The 26,327-nt window shown below is 45.6% G+C and overlaps 1 protein-coding gene across 2 annotated transcripts in view; it reads right to left on the reverse strand.

The window, feature by feature from the left end:
• LOC137417230 (vimentin-like) overlaps positions 1-26,327 on the reverse strand; it is a 95,619-nt gene that overhangs the window by 8,982 nt on the left and 60,310 nt on the right. For both annotated transcript variants that reach the window (XM_078770474.1, XM_078770473.1), the window contains exon 6: positions 4,289-4,488. In XM_078770474.1, coding sequence (XP_078626600.1) covers positions 4,289-4,488 — 200 coding nt within the window. The remainder of the gene's footprint in view (positions 1-4,288; positions 4,489-26,327) is intronic.

Here is a 26,327-nt window from a genome sequence, read left to right on the forward strand (position 1 = left end):
ACAACTTGATGTATCCATGGCAAAATTTTTTGGGGGTGGGGTGGATTGTGCAAGTAACCTGCTCATGCTTTGCACAACGTTTTTCTTGTGTTTTGTATCCACAGAGAGGCCGGATCTGCATCCGGACCTGAACCAAAATCTAATCTGCTTGTTCTTGTCACCTACCAAATTCAACCACCAAGGTTTATCCAAATCTAACGATAACTTTTTGAAATATCATGCCATATATCGTTTTTTGGCCATCTCTCTCTGGTGAAGAATAACTTTTTAAAATCCTAGTATCCGGATCCGGATCTTCACAAAAATCGAATCAATTTGTCCTTGTCGCATTCCCAACCTGTCCATCAAGTTTCGGCAGAATCTGTCAATAACTTTTTGAGATATCCTGCTCACAGACAAACTGGGGTGAAAACATGACTTCCATCCAACTCAGGTGGCAGAGGTAACAATTTTAATCATATGCAAATACCAGTCCTTACGGATAGGAAAAACTGATGAATCGGAATGAAATTACAAATACTTCTGAAGCAAAGAAAAACTAGATGGTATTCATGGAATACTTACCCGGCGCAGTCAACTTGGTGTGAGCCAACTATTCTATTTTTGAATGTTTCTTTTTTTTGATCCAATATGGCTGCCAGACCACGTGAGCGATGACACCATAAATTTAAATTCTCTAAATAATTGCAGAGATCATGCTCAATATATTTCAAACTGATCAGACCAAGCGTTGTCCCTGTCAAATTATGACGTCATAATTATGGCACCAATGACGTCATCGTTAACAACACCTATTCCCCATATGGAGTTATTTACAATGAGCCACGTTTCAAATTTTTTAATGCTGACATGGCACACACTTTACTTTCCTGAAATGCAGACACAAATGTCATATTTTCATCAAAAATCGTCGGAATTTCGCCAAATTTGTTTTTGTCGTGTGTTAATATACCTCAGCGATTGACAAATCTGAAATGAGAATTTTATTTGAGGTCAAAATGACCCCAGGAGGTCGCTCTGTACTTTGCCTGCTTGTCATGTGCAGTGTGATAATTAATTCCATGCCCACTCTAGAAGACTCTTCTTCTTCATGCAATAACAACTTCTAGTTTCCAAATCGTACATTCAATCATCTTGAAATTTTGCACACTTGTTAGACTTCATTACTTCTCCTATAATGTAAAGTTACACGTCGAGCAATGAAGCGGTTCAAGGGTTATAAATGTTTAAATATTTTCGTTTAATTATTTATATCTGCCAAACCACGTCACGTATCGCAAATTCCAAAAAGGTCATTTTAGGAGACTAATATGCTGAACAGGTCTGTAAAGTTTTCCCTCGATAGGATCAAAAATGAGGGAGGAGCTAGGTTTTCAAAGTTTATTCTTAAAAACGTCATAACTCCAAAACCATGTGACGCATGACGTTATGCTCCATCACTTTTTTGTTCGTCATGGGTATGCGATTCTGCCTGCAATGATTGGCCTCGATCTGTTCAGTCGTTTCGGAGAAAATTGGATTTTAGTGGTTTTTCAGGCTTTTCACTCACAACAATATGGCGTCTGAACCACGTGACCTACGATGTCATCATAATGTTATTTCTGCATCAATTTATACCAAGAATATGCTCAGTAAATTTCATCCTGATCGGATAAAGTTTGCTACTTGTCAAATTATGACGTCATAACGGTGGCACCTATGATGTCATCATTCACATATGTTATTCCGCATGGAGAGTTGTTTGCAATGAGACCTGTCTAAATTATTTCTGTGCGGTGGTTTTTGAGATATAGAGGTGCAAAGTTTTTTGGTTTTTCTAAGATGGCGCCCATACCACGTGACCTGTGACGTCATAATATTCACTAAAATATTCTACAGGTGGAGGCCCTCCTGTCGTGAAAATTTCATGTCAATCGGACCAACAGTTGCCGAGAAAATGAATCTTTAAAATGCAGACACGCACGTACGTACGCACGTACGTACGTACCCGAATGCTTACCCCTGCCTTTCACTTCGTGAGCGCAGGGTAAAATCGATGGTAAGAAATGGATTTGAATGCACGAAGAGAAAAACTAAAATGCAACAAGTACAGATACAAAATACACCGCCCCCGTGCCGAATAAATAAATATTCTCCAGCGTGGCATTGCTGGGGTGCCTTCGGCGCCCGGCGATAACACCGTGCAGCTCATAGAGACTGTATTGGGAAGGAGAGGTGTACAATAATTTATTGATTAATTGCATAATTAAAATCAATAAGGAGTGATCATAAAATATTTTCTTAACCAATTCGCTAATTGCTTACCTAAACCACCAGTGCTTCATCTGAAGCTGTAACTATTTGAAAATTAATGAAATGTCATTAACAGAAAAAATTAAATAATTAATTGATTAATCAATAAATAATTGATCGATTAAATGATTAATCAATAAATCAAAAATATCCTTTATAGCCACATCACTTGGTCAGTGTCGCGTCCAAATATCAGCTTCCTAGCTCAAAAAGTGCCCGAGATAATGCCCAGAAGAGAAAGGAAATAAATAGGTACTTAATTAATCGATAATAATTAAATAACTAATCAATTAATTGATTATTCCAAAAACAAAAACTGCTTTTGCCAAAGCACTTGCTCACTATTCTGCCTGTGGCTAACCCCCGCTCTAGCGGGGAAAATGGCCTTTAAAAACGATCATTCATTCATTCATTCACTTGCTCATTATTGTGCCGAAATTTCAGCTTCCTAGCTCAAAGGATGGCTGAGATATCGACCGGCCAAACAAACAAGAAATCAAGAAAACAAACAAACAAACAAACAAACAAGAAAGAAAACAAGAAAACAAACAACCAGAGTGAAAACTGAGTACTCCCTTTCAGCGCGCGTCATTGCCGGGCCCCCTTCGGTGCCCGGCAATGACGTTATGCAGCACCTGGAGATGGCATAGGAAGGGAGCGGTGCATAATTATTGGAATAGCTCAGGAAAGTGGGGAAGGTTTGTATGTTTTCAAATTTGATCCTTTTTGCATTCAGATTCAATGCACGTTTTGCATATAGAGTCGGGCAGAAACTAGAACATAGAACGAACCAATAGGAATGAAAACAGAATGAAAAGAAGAGTGGAAAGAGCAGGGTAAAGGGACAAAATAGAGGGAGACTTGGAGGAATAAAAGACATGGGGAAGAATGAGAGCAAAAGGAGGGGAATTAATGGATACAGCTGCAAATTCTCAATCACATAAATGGAATGGAAAAGTAGAGAAGAAGCAGAAATGGACCCAACGATGATAATAAAACAAGAAGGAGCAATCAGAGATTGCAGACCCTCAGCAGGACATGTTTGTGTGGTATATTTTGTGTGGTATTTGTTAGCTGCTGTATCTGTGTGGTTATTGATGACGTCGATTCATGTTCATACAGCACACAAACAGACCCTTCCTCTTTTATTGTATCGATTCATATTCCAATCATATGTATTTTATAGACGTACTCACATTCCAATTGTGCGTACTCTATAAACGTACGCAAATTATAATAACACATAACCGGGGAATCGGTGGATGTGTGGAGTATCGTTGAGAGAGAGGAAGACAAATGATGAATTGCAAAAGATGATGGGAATGGAGCCTGTGATGGATGTTGTGAAGAGAAACATGTTTACATGGTTTGGTCATGTGTTGAGGAAGGATGAAAGTGACTGGATGAGAAGAGTGATGGAAATGAATGGAGAAGGAAGTAGAGGACAGGGAAGACCGAGAAAGACTTGGCTATAGGTGGTGGGAGAAGAAATGAGGGCAAGGGGGTTAACAATGGGAGATGCAGAAAATAGGGCAAAATGGAGAAGATTGTCATGGGGCCCGCAAGGCTAACCCCCACTCTTGCAGGGAAAATGGCATTAAAATGCCTGTTGTTGTTGTATAGTGAGTTTCAGCTTCCTAGCCCAAAGGATGGCTGAGATATCACCCGGACAATTAAACAAACAAGAAACTGGAGTGAAAACCGAGTACTCCTTTTCAGCACGCGTCATTGCCGGGCCCCATTCGGTGCCCGGCAATGACGTCATGCAGTGCCTAGAGATGGCATAGGAAAGGAGCGGTGTACAACAAGCAAGAAACCGGAGTGAAAACTGAGTACTCCCTTTCAGCACACATCATACATACATACACAATCCTGTACACCCCGATAAATAGTGAGTTGCAGAAGATGGGCAAAAACTGAGGTTATTTCACTCGAAGATCCAGTTGCAGGCAGGGAGAAGCAACTTTAAGAGGTGTTGGTGCAGTTTGTTTCTTACCATTTCTTCTCGTCCTCTAAAAGCCTACGGTACACAGCAATTTCACAATCCAATGCCATCTTCACATTCAGCAGGTTCTGGTAGTCATAAACCTTCCTGTCCATGTCTTCCTTGAGCTTTCGGATGTTTTCTTCTTGGTCGCTAATGGTGTTTTGATAGCCATCGGCTTTGGAATCAAACCGCTCTTTCAAGGACTTATTCTGGCAGGCAGAAGGAAAGCTAGCATAGTAAATTATACAGGAAAAAAATTCAAAGTAGAAAGCTCCTTAATTCGCTATTTGTTTCACAAGTGCAATAATCTCTCAATAGATGGAGGGTTACATTCTTTAAAATCCCTCTGTTAGGTGAATTTCCCTATATCAAATTTAATTATCGTCCACACTCCCATTAAACAAATGGAGATAGGTTCCTTCGGAACAAAATCGTAACTCTACAATGTAAACAAGACCGAAAGTCTAACAGCGGCGTAGCCGGGCTTGTAAAATATTATAAACCACAAACACACGTGATTAGCTTTTTAAACAGTCGCTAATGCTGTTTATAAGATTAAACAAATACATTTGGAGGAATCCCGACATCTGTGAGGTAAGTTTTACTTACAGAACTGAGGGAAGCTCCACTGTAATCTATACAACCCAAAAGGGTTGGGGACATACCGTATTGTTGGAAGAGACGTCACGCCGATGGTTTTGATATTTGATGGTCATTTTAACAATCGGTTTGTTTGTGTTTCACACTTAATGAAAAACGTCAAGGTAGAGCATGGAGATTGTGATATTTGACAGGTTCGACGATATGTTCGGCCTGAACAAAATTGGAATCAAAATGGCGTTGTGTGGAGAGTCAGCCGCTGTACCGCCGTAATGACATCAGACGGAATCATGTCACCCTGTCATGTGACCAGATCCTCAGCTCTGATTGGCATACGTTTGAGGGGACATACATACATACATACCGACGGACCAAACCCTGTTCTAGAGGGCTTTGCCCTATTAGGGCTGCAGATTATTGTCAAAAAGTGCCTTAAAAATGGCGGAAATGGCAACCAGCTTCCTACCAGCTACTTTGCTATTTTTTTTTTTTAATAAAGTAGGGACCTTGACAAGTTCACAAACCAAAAATACCCAGAATACCTCTGGGGGAACATGCTTAAGTGACGTCATTAAAATGGCTGCGAAAATTGAAAAGTTTGGCATTGTGTACAGGTGCTGACGTGGTACCTAACCGTTTATATAGTAGTTTTACTGTCAAGAGAAAAAACATCAGCCTTTTCCTGGGATGAACACTTTCATTTGTGGGGAACCAGAGAATAAAAAGAAAGGAATAAAACTTACAGCAGCGAATATGAAGCCAGCAGAAGTTCGTGACAACGTGCTTACAACAATGGTTCTGATTACAAAAATGATTCCCAAATACTTCACCGTGCAGTTAGTATTATTCGCAGAGACATAGAAAAATTACAGCCAATAACTGAACACCCTAATACCCAAGAAATTGATCTTAATGTATCAGCTGCGTTTAATTTAAATATAATTGCACACCGCACCTTTCCTATGCCATCTCCAGGCATTGCAAATCGTCATTGCTGGGCACCGAAGGGGGCTCGGTAGTGACGCACACTGAAAGGGAGTACTCAGTTTTCACTCTGGTTGTTTGTTTGTTTTCTTGCTTTCTTGTTTGTTTGTCCGGACGATATCTCAGCCATCCTTTGAGCTAGGAAGCTGAAATTTCGGCACAGTAGTGAGCAAGTCCTTTGTCAAAAACTGTATTTTTTTGTTTTTTGAATTAATCAATTAATTGAGGAGTTATTTAATTATTAGCGATTAATTAAGTACTTATTTAATGAATCAAATTTCCTTTCTATTCTGACCATTAACTCAGGCACCTTTTGAGTGAGGAAGCTGATATTTGGACATGCCAATGACCAGGTGATTTGGCTGCAAAGGCTATTTTTGATTTATGAATTAATCAATTAATCACTTAATCGATTAATTATTTAATTATTCGATTAATTACTAAAATTTTTTTTTTTTTTAGTTACAGATTCTGATGAAATGGTGGTGGTTTATGTGTTCTGTGACCGAATTGATTAATAATTTAAATTTTTAATGATTATTATTTATTTATTTTCATTATTAATCATCTATTTATTTTCTTTCTCATTTGGCCAATATCTCAGGCACCTTTTGAGCTGCGAAGCTATATTTGGACATGACAGTGACCAAGTATGTGGCTATCAAGGATATTTGTGATTTATTGATTAATCATTTAATCGATTAATCGATTAATTATTTATTGATTAATTGATTAATTATTTATTGATTAATCAATTAATTATTTAATTTTTTATTAATGATTTATTTAATTACATTTCGAAAAGATACATCTTCAGATGACGCACTAGTGGTTTAGTTATGCTATTAGCCAATTGATTAAGAAAACATTTTGTGATAATCTTTTATTGATTTTAATTATACAATGAATCCATCAATTAGTGCACACCTCTCCCTTCCAATGCAGCCTCTATGAGCTGCACTGCGGTATTGCCGGGCGCAGGAGCCGCCCCGGCAATGCCGCGCTGTAGGATATTTAATTATTTGGCATGGGGGCAGTGTACTTTGAATGTATCTGGACTTGTTTTCTTGTTGTACACTGCACCTTTCCTCTGCCATCTCCAGGCATTGCAAATCGTCATTACTGGGCACCGAAGGGGGCTCGGCAGTGACGCACGCTGAAAGAGAGTACTCAGTTTTCACTCTGGTTGTTTGTTTGTTTTCTTGCTTTCTTGTTTGTTTTCCTGCTTACTTGTTTGTTTGTCCGGACGATATCTCAGCCATCCTTTGAGTTAGGAAGTTGAAATTTCGGCACAGTAGTGAGCAAGTCCTTTGTCAAAAACGGTATTTTTTGTTTTTTGAATAATCAATTAATTGAGGAGTTATTTAATTATTAGCGATATTATAGCGATATTATATTATTAGCTAATATTATTATTCGTTATCAATCAAATTTCCTTTCTCTTCTGTCCATTAACTCAGGCACCTTTTGAGTTAGGAAGCTGATATTTGGACATGCCAATGACCAGGTGATTTGGCTGCAAAGGCTATTTTTGATTTATCAATTAATAAATTAATTATTTAATTATTCGATTAATGACAATTTTTTTTTTTAAAGTTACAGATTCTGATGAAATGGTGGTGGTTTATGTGTTCTCTGACCGAATTGATTAATAATTTAATTTTTTTATGATTATTGTACACCGCTCCTTACCTATGCCATCTCCAGGCATTGCAAATCGTCATTGATGGGCACCGAAGGGGGCTCGGCAGTGACGCACGCTGAAAGAGAGTACTCAGTTTTCACTCTGGTTGTTTGTTTTCTTGCTTTCTTTCTTGTTTTTTTGTTTGTTGTACACCGCTCCTTTCCTATGCCATCTCCAGGCATTGCAAATCGTCATTGCTGGGCACTGAAGGGGGCTCGGCAGTGACGCACGCTGAAAGAGAGTACTCAGTTTTCATTCTGGTTGTTTGTTTTCTTGCTTTCTTTTTGGACACCGCTCCTTTCCTATGCCATCTCCAGGCATTGCAAATCGTCATTGCTGGGCACCGAAGGGGGCTCGGCAGTGACGCACGCTGAAAGAGAGTACTCAGTTTTCATTCTGGTTGTTTGTTTTCTTGCTTTCTTTTTGGACACCGCTCCTTTCCTATGCCATCTCCAGGCATTGCAAATCGTCATTGCTGGGCACCGAAGGGGGCTCGGCAGTGACGCACGCTGAAAGGGAGTACTCAGTTTTCACTCTGGTTGTTTGTTTTCTTGTTTTCTTTCTTTCTTTCTTTCTTGTTTGTTTGTTTGTCCGGGCGATATCTCAGCCATCCTTTGAGCTAGGAAGCTGAAATTTCGGCACAATAGTGAGCAAGTCCTTTGTCAAAAACTGTATTTTTTGTTTTTTGATTAATCAATTAATTGATGAGTTATTTAATTATTAGCGATTAATTAAGTACTTATTTAATTAATTAAATTTCATTTCTCTTCTGACCATTAACTCAGGCACCTTTTGAGTTAGGAAGCTGATATTTGGACATGCCAATGACCAGGTGATTTGGCTGCAAAGGCTATTTTTGATTTATTAATTAATCAATTAATCAATTAATCGATTAATTATTTAATTATTTGATTAATGACAATCTTTTTTTTCTTTTTTTTTAATGTTACAGATTCTGATGAAATGGTGGTGGTTTATGTGTTCTCTGACCGAATTGATTAATAATTTAATTTTTTTATGATTATTATTTATTTATTTTCATTATTAATCACTTATTTGTCTTCTTTCTCATTTGGCCAATATCTCAGGCACCTTTTGAGCTCAGAAGCTAATATTTGGACATGAGTGACCAAGTGATGTGGCTATCAAGGATATTTTTGATTTATTGATTCATCAATTAATCAATGTATCGATTAATTATTTAATTATTCGATTAATTACGAAAAAAAATTTTTTTTTTTCAGTTACAGATTCTGATGAAATGGTGGTGGTTTATGTGTTCTGTGACGGAATTGATTAATAATTTAATTTTTTCATGATTATTATTTATTTATTTTCATTATTAATTATTTATTTATTTTCTTCCTCATTTGGCCAATATCTCAGGCACCTTTTGAGCTCGGAAGCTAATATTTGGACATGAGTGACCAAGTGATGTGGCTATCAAGGATATTTTTGATTTATTGATTAATCATTTCATCTATTAATTTTTTGTTGATTAATCGATTAATTATTTATTGAGTAATCAATTAATTATTTAATTTTTTATAAATGACTTATTTAATTAAATTTCTAAAAGATACATCTTCGGATGAAGCACTAGTGGTTTAGTTATGCTATTAGCCAATTGATTATGAAAATATTTTGTGATAATCTTTTATTGATTTTAATTATACAATTAATCAATCAATTAGTGTACACCTCTCCTTCCCAATGCAGCCTCAATGAGCTGCACTGCGGTATTGCCGGGCACCGGAGGCGCCCCGGCAATGCCGCGCTGTAGGATATTTAATTATTTGGCATGGGGGCGGTGTACTTTGAATGTATGTGTACTTGTTGATTTATTAATTAATCAATTAATCAATGAATTATTTAATTATTCGATTAATGACAATTTTTTTTTTTTTAAAGTTACAGATTCTGATGAAATAGTGGTAGTTTATGTGTTCTCTGACCAAATTGATTAATAATTTAATTTTTTTATGATTATTATTTATTTATTTTCATTATTAATCATTTATTTATTTTCTTTCTCATTTGGCCAATATCTCAGGCACCTTTTGAGCTCGGAAGCTAATATTTGGACATGAGTGACCAAGTGATGTGGCTATCAAGGATAGTTTTGATTTATTGATCAATCAATTAATCGATTAATTATTTAATTATTCGATTAATTACTAAAAAATGTTGTTTTTTTTCAGTTACAGATTCTGATGAAATGGTGGTGGTTTCTGTGTTCTGTGACCGAATTGATTAATAATTAAATTTTTTAATGATTATTATTTATTTATTTTCATTATTAATCATTTATTTATTTTCTTTCTCATTTGGCCAATATCTCAGGCACCTTTTGAGCTGGGAAGCTAATATTTGGACATGACAGTGACCAAGTGATGTGGCTATCAAGGATATTTTTGATTTATTGATTAATCATTTAATCGATTAATTATTTATTGATTAATCGATTAATTATTTATTTATTAATCAATTAATTATTTAATTTTTTATTAATGACTTATTTAATTAAATTTCTAAAAGATACATCTTCGGATGAAGCACTAGTGGTTTAGTTATGCTATAAGCCAATTGATTATGAAAATATTTTGTGATAATCTTTTATTGATTTTAATTATACAATTAATCAATCAATTAGCGTACACCTCTCCCTTCCAATGCAGCCTCTATGAGCTGCACTGCGGTATTGCCGGGCGCCTGAGGCGCCCCGGCAATGCCGCGTGCCTGAGGCGCCCCGGCAATGCCGCGCTGTAGGATATTTAATTATTTGGCATGGGAGCGGTGTACTTTGAATGTATCTTTACTTGTTTAAATATTATTTCAATATTTGAATTAAATTATGAAATTAATTTAAATGCATTTAAATGCATTGCATGCATGCATGCATTTGCAATGCATGCATTTAAATTAATTTATTTTTAAATATTATTTAAATATTATTTTACATATTATTAAATATAATTAATAATATTATTTTTAAATATTATTAAAAATTAATATTATTAAATAGAATATTTAAATCAGATGCTGGTATCATTTTATTACAGATCAGGACACAGGGACCCTCAATGTAAAAATAAAATACAAAAACTTAATAAAAAGGGAGGCCATCTTGATGACGTCACTTAAACATGTTCCCCCAAGGGGATTCTGGGTATTTTTGGTGTGTGAAGTAGTCATGGCCCATACTTTATAAAAATATCAAAATTAGTTGATAGCTAATTGCCACTTCATCCTCATTTTCATGCTCAATCTGCAGCCCTATATGGACTACACCGTAAAAATACGCATATTAATGCAACAAACTTAATTAAAATACCATGTCCTAAGACTGAGGGGTAGCATGGTCGTCCACATGTTCTGAAGAGGTGGCTGACTGAGGGGTGTTACTTGCTGAGCACTGGCTCTTATTTTGCCTTTACCGTCTTTTATTCTGCCCACTGTGGAGGTATCAAGGCCTAACACTTTCGTGATGTCACTCAGTTTTTCACCCTATTCAAACCTCCTTAATACATCAAGTTTAACCTCTAAAGTAATTGCTTTATGGGCTCTGTTTGCACTCCTGTACCACTGTCACTAGAGGGTTGCTTCCAGACATCTTAAACAAGGGTGAAGCATTTTATAGTCTTGAACATTTCATCATCCAAACTGAAGGAGCGTAAATCACACAGACCACCGACCACGAGGGGAAGTGCCGAATGAGGGAATCTTATGAAACACGACATTTACATATATATTTTTTCATCGAATATATTGTTATGAATTTGGTAATGCAACATCTAGAGCTAGGTAGATCTGAATAGGTAGGTATTCGGCTGTCGTGACAGGGACTCTACATGTAATAAGTTCTTGATGTTTAGGCGTTTGTCGGGGTAAGATGTATGATTGTGGATCTACCTGGAGGTCCGAGTGTTAAATAGTGAGGGATTAAAGGTAACGCCCCTGTGAGTATCACCTAGTAATCAAACCTTTGTCCTTTATGGCACTGCAAACCACATAAACATTAGTTAGGTCCTTAGCGCAACATTAAATAACCCCCTTTCCCTGACAAGGACTTCGTATTAAATTGACAGGAAACCAGGTCAAAAACACCACCACAATTGGCCGCCACCGTGTACACCTCCAAAGGCCTAAAAACCTGGCCGGCACGTGTTATGCCAGGACCGCAGGGTCGCGTAACGGGGGAGATGTCAGGAGTCGCGGGAGGCTTTGATTGGCTGAGGAGTGCGCAATGTGACGTCATCGGCCACCAATATAGGCGACGGTCGGACGCCATTTCAGGAGTTGAGTCGCAAGTCACACGAAGTTAGTTCGCCAGTACGAGTTGAGAGGAGTTGAGTTGAGTTCGTGGCAGGCACTGGGAGACGCAGGCAGGCACCAGAGAGTTGAGCGGTGGTGGAGAGTTGGAGAGGACACGCCATTCCAGTCGCAGTTCGAGTGCGATCGGGCCGGAAGGAGCGGTGCTGGACACCAGGCACTGAGCAGTTCGTTGGCACTTGGCTGCCAGCACTCCCGCGTCGAGTGGAGGGGAGTTGAAAGGAGTCCTTCCTGTCCCTGGTCAAGTGGAGCCGCTGGCCTGCGTCGGACGCGTGGTGCTTGGAGCGAGGGGCCTCGTGGTGTGCGATCGGGCCGGAAGGAGCGGTGCTGGACACCAACAATACAAGACGACAAAGACAGATAAGCCCGATCTCCGCGTATATTTTGAACGACGGGACGTGTTATTTTCGTGATTAATCTCCCTCGTTTGTGTTTGCTGTCAGTCGTGTGGGGACGTCCCGATTTAGGTTTATTAGAGTTATTAGATTTACCGGCGGGCTTTTTCATGGCTTTACTTTTCCTAATAAACCCTTATATTACTTTTTGTACATAATATCTGAACGCAGTTTTCCTGGGTGTTTGATTTTAATAGATAAGGTTGCGGAGCCTTCGCTGCGGCCCGCCATTCCGCGCGTTGGTGTTGAACTTGAGTCCGCCATTGAGTGTTCGCCTCGGGAGTTAAAGTCTCGCAAATCGGTCATCCGTAACTGTGGTGTTAACCACGGTTACGCGACAAGTGGTGTCAGGAGTGTAGGATTTGAACCCGTCGGACAAATTTTTTTTGTCCGCGGCGAGACATCGACACGGTCGGACAAATTTTTTTGTCCGCGGGGAGAAATCGACACGGTCGGGCGTACATTGCGCCCGACGTTCGAACGCAAAATTTTTATAGTTGAGGCGGAGAAATTTGATAATCAATTGGGCAAACGGAGCGCGATATCGCGTCTTCGTCAAATTTAAATTGTTTCAGGAATTATTAAAATAAATACGCGCGCGGGGAACGACCTTCCGAAAAGCGGATGTCGGAGGTCGACGAGATGGAAGTACGCAGCGAGGCCTCCGTCAGCGTTGGGAGTGAGCCGGAAATAGGGGAATTAGATGTCGAGGTGAGCCTTGGAACCTCCCCCGTCCCGAGCACCAACTTATCCCCCTCCCCCACCGGGGAGTCGGGAGCAGTAGGAACGGCCCCGACAACCGACCAGATGTTGGGTCAATTGCTTCGAAAAATGGAAGGGATGGAAAAGAACGGTGAGCGAGCCAGTTGGGAATTGAATGAACAAATGAAGTCCCAGGGGAAGGAATGTAGGGAAGGAATGAAGGGAATGAGTGATCGATTGGAGGAACAAATGGGAGAAATGAAAAGTGGGTTGGAAAATAAAATTGAAGGGATGGAAAATAAAATGGAGTCGCAGGGGAAGGAATGGAGGAATGAAATAAAGGAAAGGAATGAACAATTGGAAGGAAAAATTGGGGAAATGGCACAGCAGCTGGGGGAACGAATTGATGGCATAGAAGGGAGAGTGCAAAACCAAATTACGGACAGACTGGGGAAATTTGAGGGTAAAGTAGAAACTCAAATGGGGGAGATGGAAAAAGCCATAGGGGTGGAAATTGAATTGAAACGGGAAGAATTAATGTCAAAAATAGAGGAGGGCGTGACGCAGGCTGTCCAAATGGGGGAAAAGTTGGAGGGTCAGATTGGTGCCACAAATGCTCGAATTGATAAAGCAAATGGGGACCTGGAAGGCTATCGGGGCCGGGTGGATGCCAGAATGCTACAGCAGAGTGAGGAATGGGGACTGCTCAACCGGCAGGGGGGCAAATTGGCCGAGGAGGTGAGGGGGTTGGAAACCCGCATAAAAGAGCAGGAGCAAGGGTTAATTGAGAAAGGCCTGTGGGGGCCACTAATGGATAATGAAAGGGTGAGTGATTTTATGCAGGAGCGACTGGAGATCTGGGACAATACCATCAAGAAGGAGGTTGGTCGGGTTCAAGAGAGCCTGAAGGAAGAGGTGAGTAGGTCGGTTAAACATTTTCAGGACCAGATTAAGGTGACCCAGGAGACCCTCACCACGAGCCACATTTGGACACCAGAGGCTCCGAAACGGAATACCCAGTTGGGGGGGTGTTTTGGCCCCGGACTGGATTTGGACAGAGAGGAATCGGGGAATAGAGTCTCTGGAAAAACAATCCCCCTCGTACATTTTGACGGATCAGGGAGCCTCGAGGCTTTCCTGACACAATTTGAGTGCGTGTCTCAGCTCAATGGTTGGGGAGAGCGGGAGCGCATGGGGAATCTGGTGGCGACACTGCGTGGGTCAGCCGCCGACGTGTTAAACGTAGTCCCAGAGGGAATATTGACCAGCAAGGCCATTTGTGAGGCCTTGAATAACAGGTACGGGACAGGCGCAAGGTGCGACCTGGTCAGGGCACAGCTGCTGCATCGCAGGCAAAAGCCTAATGAGACGTTGCAGGAGCTGGCCCAGGATATATACCAATCTGTGAGGATAGCATACAGGGACCTACCAGCACAGGCGTGGGACAAGCTGGCGATAGAAAAATTTATGGCGGCTCTCCCTGATCCTGAGGTCCGGACGTTGGTGGAGTTACAGGACCCACCCACGGTGCACCGGGCAGCGGAATGCGCGGCGAGACTGACCTTTTTGAGAAGGTCGAACCGCGCATCGGAGAGGGCACCTGTGACGGTACGGCAGACCGAGGTGCGGGATCGGGAAAAGCCAGAGGATGACATCGGGCGAATGTTAAGGGGAATCAGCCGCCAGCTGACAAATTTGATGGGGGGACAAATTGCAGGGAGCGAGTCACGACAGGGTGGTCCAGGTTGGCCATCAGGACGGCCTGATTTTTATCGGGCTGGGCCGGGAGAAAGGGGGGCTCCACCTGGCTACCAGAGGGGTCCGTTCTTGGGGACTTGTTTTAGATGTGGGAGAAGAGGGCACAGTCAGAGGAATTGTCGGCAACCATATGGGCCCCCACCTCCTGACAGGCTTCGCAGTCCAGAAAGGAGGGGGCCCCCAGTAGGTCCACAGATGCCAGACAGAGGACCACCACCTCCGCCTGGGCCAATAGAGGTAGAGTGTGCGGGAAACTAGAACGAGCCGAGCATACGGGGCCATGCTCGGCTGGCAAGTGTGTGGAGAAGCGCCCTCCTTTGGTGGAAGTAGTGAATTGCGGACAAATTGGCACGGGTAATCTAAGGGTTAGATGCAAAATTGAGGGAGAATTTTGTGAGGCTGTGGTGGACACTGGAGCCAGTGACACCATTATCAATCCGGGTGTGCTAGACCAGAGTGTTGGAGGCTGGGACAAAATTGATAGGGTAGAAGGACACAGCCTTCAACTGGCTACGGGGGCAACGGCACCAATATTGGGACGCGGAGTGGTGAGGATGGAGTTGGGTGGCCTGGAGGTCAGCGTGGTTGTGTGGGTGGCGGGGGTGTGCGATCAGTGTCTGTTGGGACTGAGTTTCCTGGTGGAACATGACTGCCAATTAGACCTTGGGCGTGGTCATATGTGGTTGGGCACCGAGAGGCTGCAGTTAATGGGACTGGGGGATGACGAGGAGGTGCAGGGGACGTGGCTGGAGGTGCCGCGCACTGTGACCGTGCCTCCCAGGTCCGAGAGAGTCGTGATGGCGGAGTTAGCAGCAGGTGCTTAACCCATTGGCCAGCTGGGGCTAGTGGAGTCGTGGTCCTCGCAGGGGACGGAGGAATTAATGGTGGGTCGCACCCTCGTAGACACCCGTGGGCCTATGCTGGCAGTCAGGCTGCTCAACTTGTCCGACAGCCCCCGCACTATAAGGGGCGGAGCCATCGTAGCCAAATGCAGTAGTGTAGTAGAAGTCACCGGAGGAGGTGGATCCACATGCTTGCCAGTACAGCCGGAAGGAGGGCAAAATTTGGGGAAATGTGATTGGTCAGAGGGAGTGCGGGACATGATGACACGCTCTGAAGAGGGCCTAACATCGGAGCAGGTAGAGACGTTGCACAATTTGGTTGGTAAGAACTTGGGTGTTTTTTCTCTCTCCCCCGAGGATGTTGGACGCACGAGTCTCGTCAGGCACAAAATTAGTACTGGCGAGGCTCGGCCTGTTCGCCAACCGCCGAGGCGGCTCCCTTTCGCTAAGAAAGAGGAGGCAGAGGAACAGGTGAGCAAAATGGAAAGAGCCGGATTTATCGAGCCCTCGGTGAGTCCTTGGGTGTCACCCATTGTGCTGGTGAAGAAGAAAGATGGGACCACTCGGTTCTGTGTGGATTACCGCCAGCTCAATCATGTGACACTCAAGGACTCGTATCCCCTGCCAAGGATCGATGACACCCTCGATGCCGTTTCAGGCTCAACGTGGTTCTCCACGTTGGATTTAAAGAGCGGTTATTGGCAGGTGGAAATGGATAAAGAGGCGAGGGAGAAAACGGCGTTCACCACAGGAAAGGGTCTCTGGCAGTTTGTCGTCATGCCCTTTGGATTGTGCAATGCCCCTGCCACGTTTGAGCGTCTGATGGAACGTGTTTTAATTGGCTTACCGTGGCAGACTTGCCTCGTCTATTTGGATGATGTATTGGTCCACGCTCCCACATTTGAACAGGCTGTCGAAAATTTGTCAGACGTATTTGGGAGATTAAAGGGTGCCGGGTTGAAATTAAATCCGAGCAAGTGTGAAATTTTCAGGAGGGAAGTGACTTACCTGGGTCACGTGATCAGTGAGAGCGGCGTGGCCACTGACCCTGGAAAGGTAAAATCTGTAAAAGAGTGGCCCGCCCCTAAAAACGTAAGGGAGGTCCGAGGATTTTTGGGCCTCTGCTCGTACTACAGAAGATTTGTGGCAAATTTCGCGGAAATTGCAAGACCTTTGCACAAATTGACAGAGAAAGGAGCCAAATTTGTATGGTCAGAGAGCTGCATCGAGGCATTCAGTCACTTAAAACAACGTCTGGTGGAGGCCCCAGTTTTGGCATACCCGACAGATGATGGCAATTACATCCTGGACACAGATGCGAGCCAGGAGGGATTGGGAGCTGTGTTGTCACAAATGCAACAGGGAGTCGAGAGGGCTATTGCGTATTACAGTCGGGCACTTTCGAGGCCCGAACGAAATTATTGCGTTACCCGCAAAGAACTATTGGCCTTGCTGTCTGCAGTTGGACACTTTCACCCTTACCTTTATGGGAGGGAGTTTGTGATCCGAGTGGATCATGCCTCCTTGCAATGGCTCCTTCGGTTCAAAGAGCCGGAGGGACAAATTGCAAGGTGGCTTGAGAGGCTGCAGCAGTATAATTTCACTGTGCAACATCGGCCTGGCAAAGCACATGCCAATGCAGACGCTCTCTCTCGGCGCCCCTGTTGGGAGGCACAGTGTAAATTTTGTGATAGACAAGAAGCTAAGGATCCAATTGGGCAGGGCCAAATTGATGCATGCCTATATGCAGCGAGAGTGACCAGGCGAACTTTGCCACAACCCCCACAGGAATTGGGCGATGTGAATTGGCGAGAGAGTCAAAGGGAGGATCCTGTTTTGGGGCCCCTTTTTCATTGGCTAGAGGAGGACAAAAGACCCTCTTGGGAGGAGATTGCTCCACACGGAGCCCAGGTAAAGGCCTATTGGGCACAGTGGCAGATGTTGGGGTTGAAAGAGGGCAATTTGTTCAGAAAGTGGGTGACACCAATGGGTGATGTAGCTTCCTGGTTGATAATTGTACCCAACAAATTGAAGGAAGTGGTTATGGGGCACGTGCATGGGACTAGGACAATGGGACATTTGGGCGTGGCCAAGACTTTGTCCAAATTACGGCAGAGGTTCTACTGGGTGAATTCGGGCAGAGACATTCAAAATTGGGTGAGATCCTGCGACCTCTGCCGCGGTAAGAAGGGACCCCCACGTGCGCGCAAGGCCCCGCTCCAGGTGTACAATGTCGGGGCACCGCTCGAGCGGGTGGCAGTAGATGTGGTGGGGCCCCTGCCAGCCACCCGCCGAGGGAATCGGTACATTATGGTGGCAATGGATTACTTCACCAAGTGGCCAGAGGCCTACCCATTGCCCAACCAGGAAGCCCGGCTGGTAGCTCAAGTACTAGTTGAGGGATTCTTCTCCCGATTTGGCGTCCCAAGGGAGCTGCACACTGACCAGGGCCGGAACTTTGAATCTGCCCTCCTGCGGTCGGTGTGCGAGCTCCTCCAAATTCATAAGACCCGGACGACTCCCCTTAGGCCTCAATCGGATGGGATGGTAGAGAGGTTCAACCGGACACTGTTGACACAATTGGCCCTCTTTACATCTGAAAACCAACAGGATTGGGACGAGCACCTTCCCTTTATATTGATGGCATACCGGACCGCCCAGCATGCGACCACTCGGTGCACCCCCGCCTTGTTGATGTTCGGTAGGGAGATGCGAGTCCCCACAGATTTGTTAATGGGACCGTCACCAGGGGAACCGGGTGAGCCAACTGTGGAGAGCTATGCAACCAATTTGAAAGCGAGCATGGAAAAGGCTCATGAGTTTGCGAGGAAGCAAATTGGGGTGGCTTCTTCGCAGATGAAAACGCGGTATGACGCTCGGGCTCACACACCTCGTTTCCTTCCCGGAGACCTTGTTTGGCTCTACTGGCCCCGGAGAAGGAAGGGGGTGTGCCCAAAACTCACTTCACCTTGGAAGGGCCCTGGGGTGGTGCTTCGGCAAGTAACTGATGTGGTGTTCAAAATTCAGATGGGCCCACATACCCTTCCACAGATAGTTCACGGGGATAGATTGAGCTCCTACATGGGTCGGGAGGCTCCGGAGTGGATTGGAAGGGTGAGGGGGAGATTAGGTGTGGTGGATGACACTCTTGAACCTGACCAACCTGCAACTACCTGCACTTGAGGTGAGTGTTTAGAGGAGTACTGTCCCAGGCTTCAGGACTTGCTTTGGAAATTGGGGACATGTAAATTGGAGTTGGGAGGCGGGTGAGAGTGATGACATGGCCGGTGAGGGGATGGAATGGGAGCCACAGTGTCTTGTGGGTGGCGTATGTTTTTGTGTAGTGGTTAGGTGTTTTGATGTGGTCGTGAGAGTGGAACCTGGAGAGTGAGTGATGATTATTGGAGATAATGAGGGGCGATAATTGTGCTTTTTGGAAATGTGCTAATGGAAATGTGTAAGGATTCAATGATTCGAACTGTGAAGGGGGATTTCACATGTGGCAGGCCATGGCAAGCCTTGTAACACCTTTTACACCATCTATGGAATTGTACTGAATTGTGCTGAGTTGTGTGGAGAATTGAATGGCAGCGGGGGAGGAAGTGTGTTTTGGGGTCTTGTGGGTGGGGAAGGTGTGTGTGTCCGCAGGTACAGAGCAAGCTCTGAGGAGCGATGCCTGCGGGCCCCCCTCTGCGGCAATTACCCCTGGCAGCCGGTGGTAACTGGAAATTGGAGCTCGTCGGTGGAGGGTCTGGTTGGGCGCCGCGGGGTGAGGAAGTCCCCCGGTGACCCGTGTTGCTGCGCGAAAGCAGGAGGCAAAGGAGCCTGGCGTGTGTGGAGACCCTCACCGGCGAGGTAACGGCGGAAAGGGGCTGTTGGGCTGTCATGGGGCCAAGAGGTAAAGGGGGGGGGGGGCAATGAACTTGTAAGTCGGTTGACTTGTTTTTGGGACTGCGGGCACCACAGCCTGATGCGCCCCCACCATCTTTTTGTGCGGTACCTCCCCGCTGCCTAGTTGAGGAATGCACACACACGTGAATGACATCAATGCCATGGTCCTGCAGGGGGGTGTATTGAAGAAGAACCTTATTGATTTTTGAAATGCCTTGATGACCTATGGAATGAGAATGAGTGGTTAAGGGGTCTGTGTAGCATGAATGTGGGCGAAATCCACCGAGCCGTGTCACTCACCTGTAACATCTGGACAGGGCCCGTGGAAATTTAGTGGGATGCATTGGGGATGGCCCCGCAGGTAAGGTTGTGTCTTGTGGCATCCACCGGGGGACGCGGTCTGTAGACCGGGGTATGTACAAAGGTTAGAGTTTTGAGTTTGGAAAGATGGTTAAGTTCTGTGGTTAAGTTAGTGTTGTGTGTTGTTGTTTCCTCCCTCCACAGGAACAACGAAGAAGATGTACATACTTGCATGATGGTTAAGGGGTTCAGCATGTTAAGGAAGTGTAGGTAGGTAGTCCGACTCACTTCCCACAGCCCTTCCTGATTTATTTCATAGGTTAATTAAGTGTGTGACAGTAAGTGTTAAGGCTGGAATGGTAGCCCTGCGGTGAACCTTGCAGGAGCTACGGTTCCAGGGGGGGGGCTGTGTTATGAATTTGGTAATGCAACATCTAGAGCTAGGTAGATCTGAATAGGTAGGTATTCGGCTGTCGTGACAGGGACTCTACATGTAATAAGTTCTTGATGTTTAGGCGTTTGTCGGGGTAAGATGTATGATTGTGGATCTACCTGGAGGTCCGAGTGTTAAATAGTGAGGGATTAAAGGTAACGCCCCTGTGAGTATCACCTAGTAATCAAACCTTTGTCCTTTATGGCACTGCAAACCACATAAACATTAGTTAGGTCCTTAGCGCAACATTAAATAACCCCCTTTCCCTGACAAGGACTTCGTATTAAATTGACAGGAAACCAGGTCAAAAACACCACCACAATTGGCCGCCACCGTGTACACCTCCAAAGGCCTAAAAACCTGGCCGGCACGTGTTATGCCAGGACCGCAGGGTCGCGTAACGGGGGAGATGTCAGGAGTCGCGGGAGGCTTTGATTGGCTGAGGAGTGCGCAATGTGACGTCATCGGCCACCAATATAGGCGACGGTCGGACGCCATTTCAGGAGTTGAGTCGCAAGTCACACGAAGTTAGTTCGCCAGTACGAGTTGAGAGGAGTTGAGTTGAGTTCGTGGCAGGCACTGGGAGACGCAGGCAGGCACCAGAGAGTTGAGCGGTGGTGGAGAGTTGGAGAGGACACGCCATTCCAGTCGCAGTTCGAGTGCGATCGGGCCGGAAGGAGCGGTGCTGGACACCAGGCACTGAGCAGTTCGTTGGCACTTGGCTGCCAGCACTCCCGCGTCGAGTGGAGGGGAGTTGAAAGGAGTCCTTCCTGTCCCTGGTCAAGTGGAGCCGCTGGCCTGCGTCGGACGCGTGGTGCTTGGAGCGAGGGGCCTCGTGGTGTGCGATCGGGCCGGAAGGAGCGGTGCTGGACACCAACAATACAAGACGACAAAGACAGATAAGCCCGATCTCCGCGTATATTTTGAACGACGGGACGTGTTATTTTCGTGATTAATCTCCCTCGTTTGTGTTTGCTGTCAGTCGTGTGGGGACGTCCCGATTTAGGTTTATTAGAGTTATTAGATTTACCGGCGGGCTTTTTCATGGCTTTACTTTTCCTAATAAACCCTTATATTACTTTTTGTACATAATATCTGAACGCAGTTTTCCTGGGTGTTTGATTTTAATAGATAAGGTTGCGGAGCCTTCGCTGCGGCCCGCCATTCCGCGCGTTGGTGTTGAACTTGAGTCCGCCATTGAGTGTTCGCCTCGGGAGTTAAAGTCTCGCAAATCGGTCATCCGTAACTGTGGTGTTAACCACGGTTACGCGACAATATATATATATATATATATATATATATATATATATATATATATATATATATATATATATATGTCGGGCATGGGGGGATTAGACCCTACCCACCACGTGACTCAAGTCACCTGATATATATATATATATATAATTGTGTTTTTCCTTTGGCTTGCCTTAAAACAGCTGGATTCACTTGCAAAACATGTTGTTCACGGCTTGGTCAGAACTAGCCTTGGAAATATCTTTCAACGTCTGCCAAAGTGAGATAAGAACTGGACTGTTGGAAAACACGTTGACCAAAGGTTACATTAAATAAGTAGATAGGTTGCCATATAATGCTTGTTTGCCTTAGTTAACCTTGAGCAGATATGATTTAATATGTATCCTTTGATTTGTATGCTCATTGTTCATGCCTTGGCTCAATATATTTTACTGCCAAGTGTAACACAATTAAACTCCCTTGTGAGAACACATCCCTTGGCCTTGCGGGTTGCATAGATAAGGGCTTGAGAATGTCACCATATCTTATTCCCACATCCTTGCCTTCTAAGTTTGGCCCTACCACAGGATGGGCCCTACCACAGGCCGTTAGTGGAGCCCACTTTTTCCTTTGTCTTCAGCGGAGCATTTTCCGTCTATATAATGACATGCCATTTGCTGAATTTCTTTAGTGTGTGCCTCGGTTGTGTACTGCTTATCTGTTGAGCTTTGCATGGCCAGCCATACTCCGCAATTGCGTTTCTAATTGATTTTCATTAAACCACTGTTGCTCTACGTTGTCTCTCTCTCCTTTCCTATGAAGTGAAGACCGTCAATCTGGTGTCAGGAGTGGGATACATCCAGCTGCACAGGTTCGAGGAGGGCTCCTCACTCCCCAGGTCGGGGAGAGGCCAGGCCGGCGCCGGCAACAATTGGCTGAGGTAAGAATTTTTTGCACACCTAAATTGGAAAGCCTCTTCCCTTCCTTTGGATGTGGCGGGCCTCTGTCGACTGTGCCTGAGCGTGTATCCCGAACCAAAATTAAGCAGTGCACCAGTGGGTTAACAAATCAATTAAGGAGGGCGCCCGAGGTTAGGAGGAATAACCCCTCAGGTTAAGAATACCCCAGCGTAGGTAATAGGTTAAGGAATACCCCGGCGTGGGTTATTAGTTGAGTTTCCGGAGGACAGGGGGTGGTGAAGATCAGGCGGCGTCCCGATCTAAGACCTACCCAGGAGGGATTAGCCCAAGAAAGAAAGGACGATGGGAAATAAGCTAGGAATAGAGGGAGAACCTTTAAAAAACACCCCGGCGTTTTATATGAAAAGGGAGCATGGGTATGCCGCTTTGCAGCCGGGCAGGGCATGGGCTGAGTTAACCAAGGATCTGAGTATTCCTTGGCCGGAAGAAGGGTCATTTGCATTAGAAAAGTTGGAAGCGCTGTATGGGGCATTAGACGCCCTGGAGAAGAAAAAGAAGAGTCTCCCACCGGACTCGTGGAGGGTGTTTTGGTGGTGGAAGGGAGAAGCCTTGCAACGGCAGGCAGCCTCTAAGCAAGCGAGTTTGCGAGGGGAGTTGGGAAAATACCAGGATGAGCGAAAACAGGGATGAAAGAAGCAGGATAGAAAAATGAAGACGCTTATGGCGCAGTCAAGCCAGAAGCTAATGGTAGCCCGGATGAACTCCGATGAGGAGGAGCAGGATGAGGAAGGTGAAGACCCCGTTCCCTTCCCCTCCCAAGGCCTTGGTCCAGTCCCAGGATCTAAGGCACGTACATCCCGACACCAGGGCGCTACAGGGGGAACGAATGGGCCACCCCACCCCCAACTCAAAGAACCCTGCAACCATCGGCCCCTCAGGTCGAGGACGATGGAGATAACGGCACTGACACCCCAGGGTTTCCCGCTCACCCCTTTTCCCCTCCCTCGCCGGACTGGTTAAGGACACCGAGACTGTACCCCTCGTCTGCAGAACTACAAGCCGCTAGTCAGTCAGAAAACAAAGGGATGTTCCCTATGAGGGCTGTGGGACTCGACGCAGCAGGCCGTGTAGTAAGAGAACAGGTACCCTGGAAATAATCAGAGTTAATTGTAATGCACACAGGAGTGAGGGACCTGCTGCTGGACGATCCCACCCAGATAGTCCCGTTAATGTCACAATGGATAGTCCAAGCAGAAGCGGATTGGAGAGATATATGTCATTTAGGAGTGTCCGTGCTCCCACCAAAGGTATGGGCAAGGGCCAAGACTCGGGCAGCCTGGCCTAATGCTGACCCACAGGCCCAAGGCTACCAACCAGGTGTTTTGAATCGTCAACAGTGGAGGGAACTGAAAGGCCGACTGATGGAAAGCGTCGATCTGGAACTGTTACCAGCGGGAGGACCGGATTGGACAAAGATTGGGAACACCAAACAGAAGGCGTGGGAGTCAATCAGCGATTACCGAGATAGAATGGAGAAAGCTATAGCACAGTGGGGAGGATTGGGAAACGTACGACAGGAAGACCTACCGTCGGCCCTGGTTAACAACTACTTGGTAGCAGGACTTCGGCCGGCTTTGAGAAAACAGGTGCAGACCGTCCTTTTTGGCTGCAAGGGAATGACAACCAATGAACTGTGTACCAAGCTCGAACAATGCCCCGGCGCCTCAATAGAGGAAAAGAAGGAAATCAAGGAGGAAATGTTGCAGGTGTTGGTAAGGGAAAAATTGGCCCAGCAACAATCGAAGGGAACAAAGGGGAACAAGAAGAAGAAACAAAAGGGGGCAGAAGCTGTGGGAAGTGATAGTGAGAGTGGGGCGAGCGACGACGAGGCACCCGGTCCGACAATACAAGCAGCCGTAATGCAAGTACCAAAGGGACCACAAGGGCCTAGCGGGCTAGGGAACCAGATGTGGGTACCACCCCAACCCCAATGGGCCGCTCCACCATATCCCGCGCCAGGTCCCCCGCCAGGCTATTGGCCACCGCAAACACCCATGACAGGATGGGCACCACAATGGGGACCCTCTAACATGGGCCCCACCCCATGCCCCCCCCTCAATTCGGGCACACTATATGGGCCCCAAACCCCAGGCCAACAGATTCCAATGGGAAGACAAGGGCCCCCACCTCCCTACAAAGGGGGGGGGGGCGAAGGCCAAACCAACAGGGGGTTCCGGGACAGGGGCCTCCAGGGCAAGGGGCATGCTTTGAATGTGGGCAGATGGGCCACTGGAGATGGGATTGTCCAAATTGTCCAAGGGGACGACGAGGGCCCCAGGGATCACAGGGGCCGCCGTATGGAAACACCTATTGACGGGACGAATGCGGGCCGCCAAAGGAATGCCCATTGATAACGATGACCCCCGAAGACGAACTAACCTTGACCCTAGATGTAAATGGGCAGCCACTAGATTTCTTGGTGGATACGGGGGCGACCCGCAGTACTATAAATAAGGGACAATTACCAACTTTGAAACCCACACGTCGGAGCGTCCAGATACAGGGCGTTTCGGGAAAATTAGAGGCTCTCCCCATATCAAGGGAAGCCCGAGTAATGCTCGGACCGTTAGAAGCTAAGCATGCATTTCTCATGACCACCACCGCCCCAACAAATTTACTAGGAAGAGATTTGCTCTGCCGATTAGGATGCAACATCGCGTGTACCGAGGAAGGTGTATACGTCGACGTAGGGGAATCGAACCGAGATTTGTTAATGATGGCATTACAGTGAGCCGGCCCCACCGTGTATTGGTGGCGGTTGGAGGAGGGGGCTCTAGCAACATGGACCCATGTGATTAATATGGTCGGGGCAGAGACACAGGACATTCGCGACTGGCTCGAGGTACACCACATAGCCACGAAGTTGAAATACGACCCGCCGCACTGCACAGCGTGTTACGATGCGACAGGGAGCGATGATTGTTATTTAGACATGGCTACGGAAGCCATAGGGAAAATTTCTGACCTCCAATTATCACACATATGGATTGGCCGAGATTGAATCGGAATTGAAGTAAGCTTGACGCCGCGCCAGAGAATGAAAGCTAAGTACCCCGAGGGGGTGGTAGCGCACGTTATCCTTAGCACCGCCAGAGGATGGCCACCCGAGAGCATTGGTTGGATGATGGGTCGGCTGCGAAAAACGCCAGTAAAATATCGATACGAGGTCGAGCACCGAACGATCCATGTGTTGGATAACAATGAAGGGTTCGTGATCAATCTGGCACCACAGCAAAGACGAGGCAAATTTGAGATGGTGGAACTACCACCTAAGGCGGCACACATGGTTAGAGTGACCCCCACTACCCCAGGGGACTCCGATGGGTTGCTCGACACCGTCACACCGTCACTATGGGCGCAACACGAGAACGAGGTGGGCCGCGCATTAAGGACGCACCCCCACTGGTGATCCCAATTAAGGAAGGGTTACCCTTACCACATATTCGGCAGTACCCACTTCAGCATGAGGCCGATGCAGGCATCCTCCCAGTGATAGAATCGCTTGTACAGCAGGGGATAATAATCGAGACTAACAGCCCATGCAACACCCCCGTTTTTCCAGTGCCGAAACCAATGACAGGAAAGTGGCGATTCGTGCAAGATTTGTGGGAAATTAACAAAGTAATTCAGGGCATTCACCCGGTCGTACCAAATGCAGAAGTTCTTATGACTTCCATTCCGCCGGAGGACACACACCTTACAGTCATAGATTTGTGGTCCGCTTTCTTTTTGGTACCAATAGCTCCAGAATCCCAGTACCTCTTCGCTTTCACCTATAGAGGGCGCCAGTATACCTGGACAGTGCTTCCGCAGGGTTTCACAGATAGCCCCACCTTGTTTTCACGGGCACTGCATCGCGATCTCGCAGATGTCCAGTTGGCAGGCGGCTCGGTACTGTTGCGGTACATCGA

This window comes from Myxine glutinosa, chromosome 1 (genome assembly GCF_964187855.1).
Source record: "Myxine glutinosa chromosome 1, kmMyxGlut1.1, whole genome shotgun sequence".
NCBI classification, from domain to species: Eukaryota; Metazoa; Chordata; class Myxini; order Myxiniformes; family Myxinidae; genus Myxine; species Myxine glutinosa.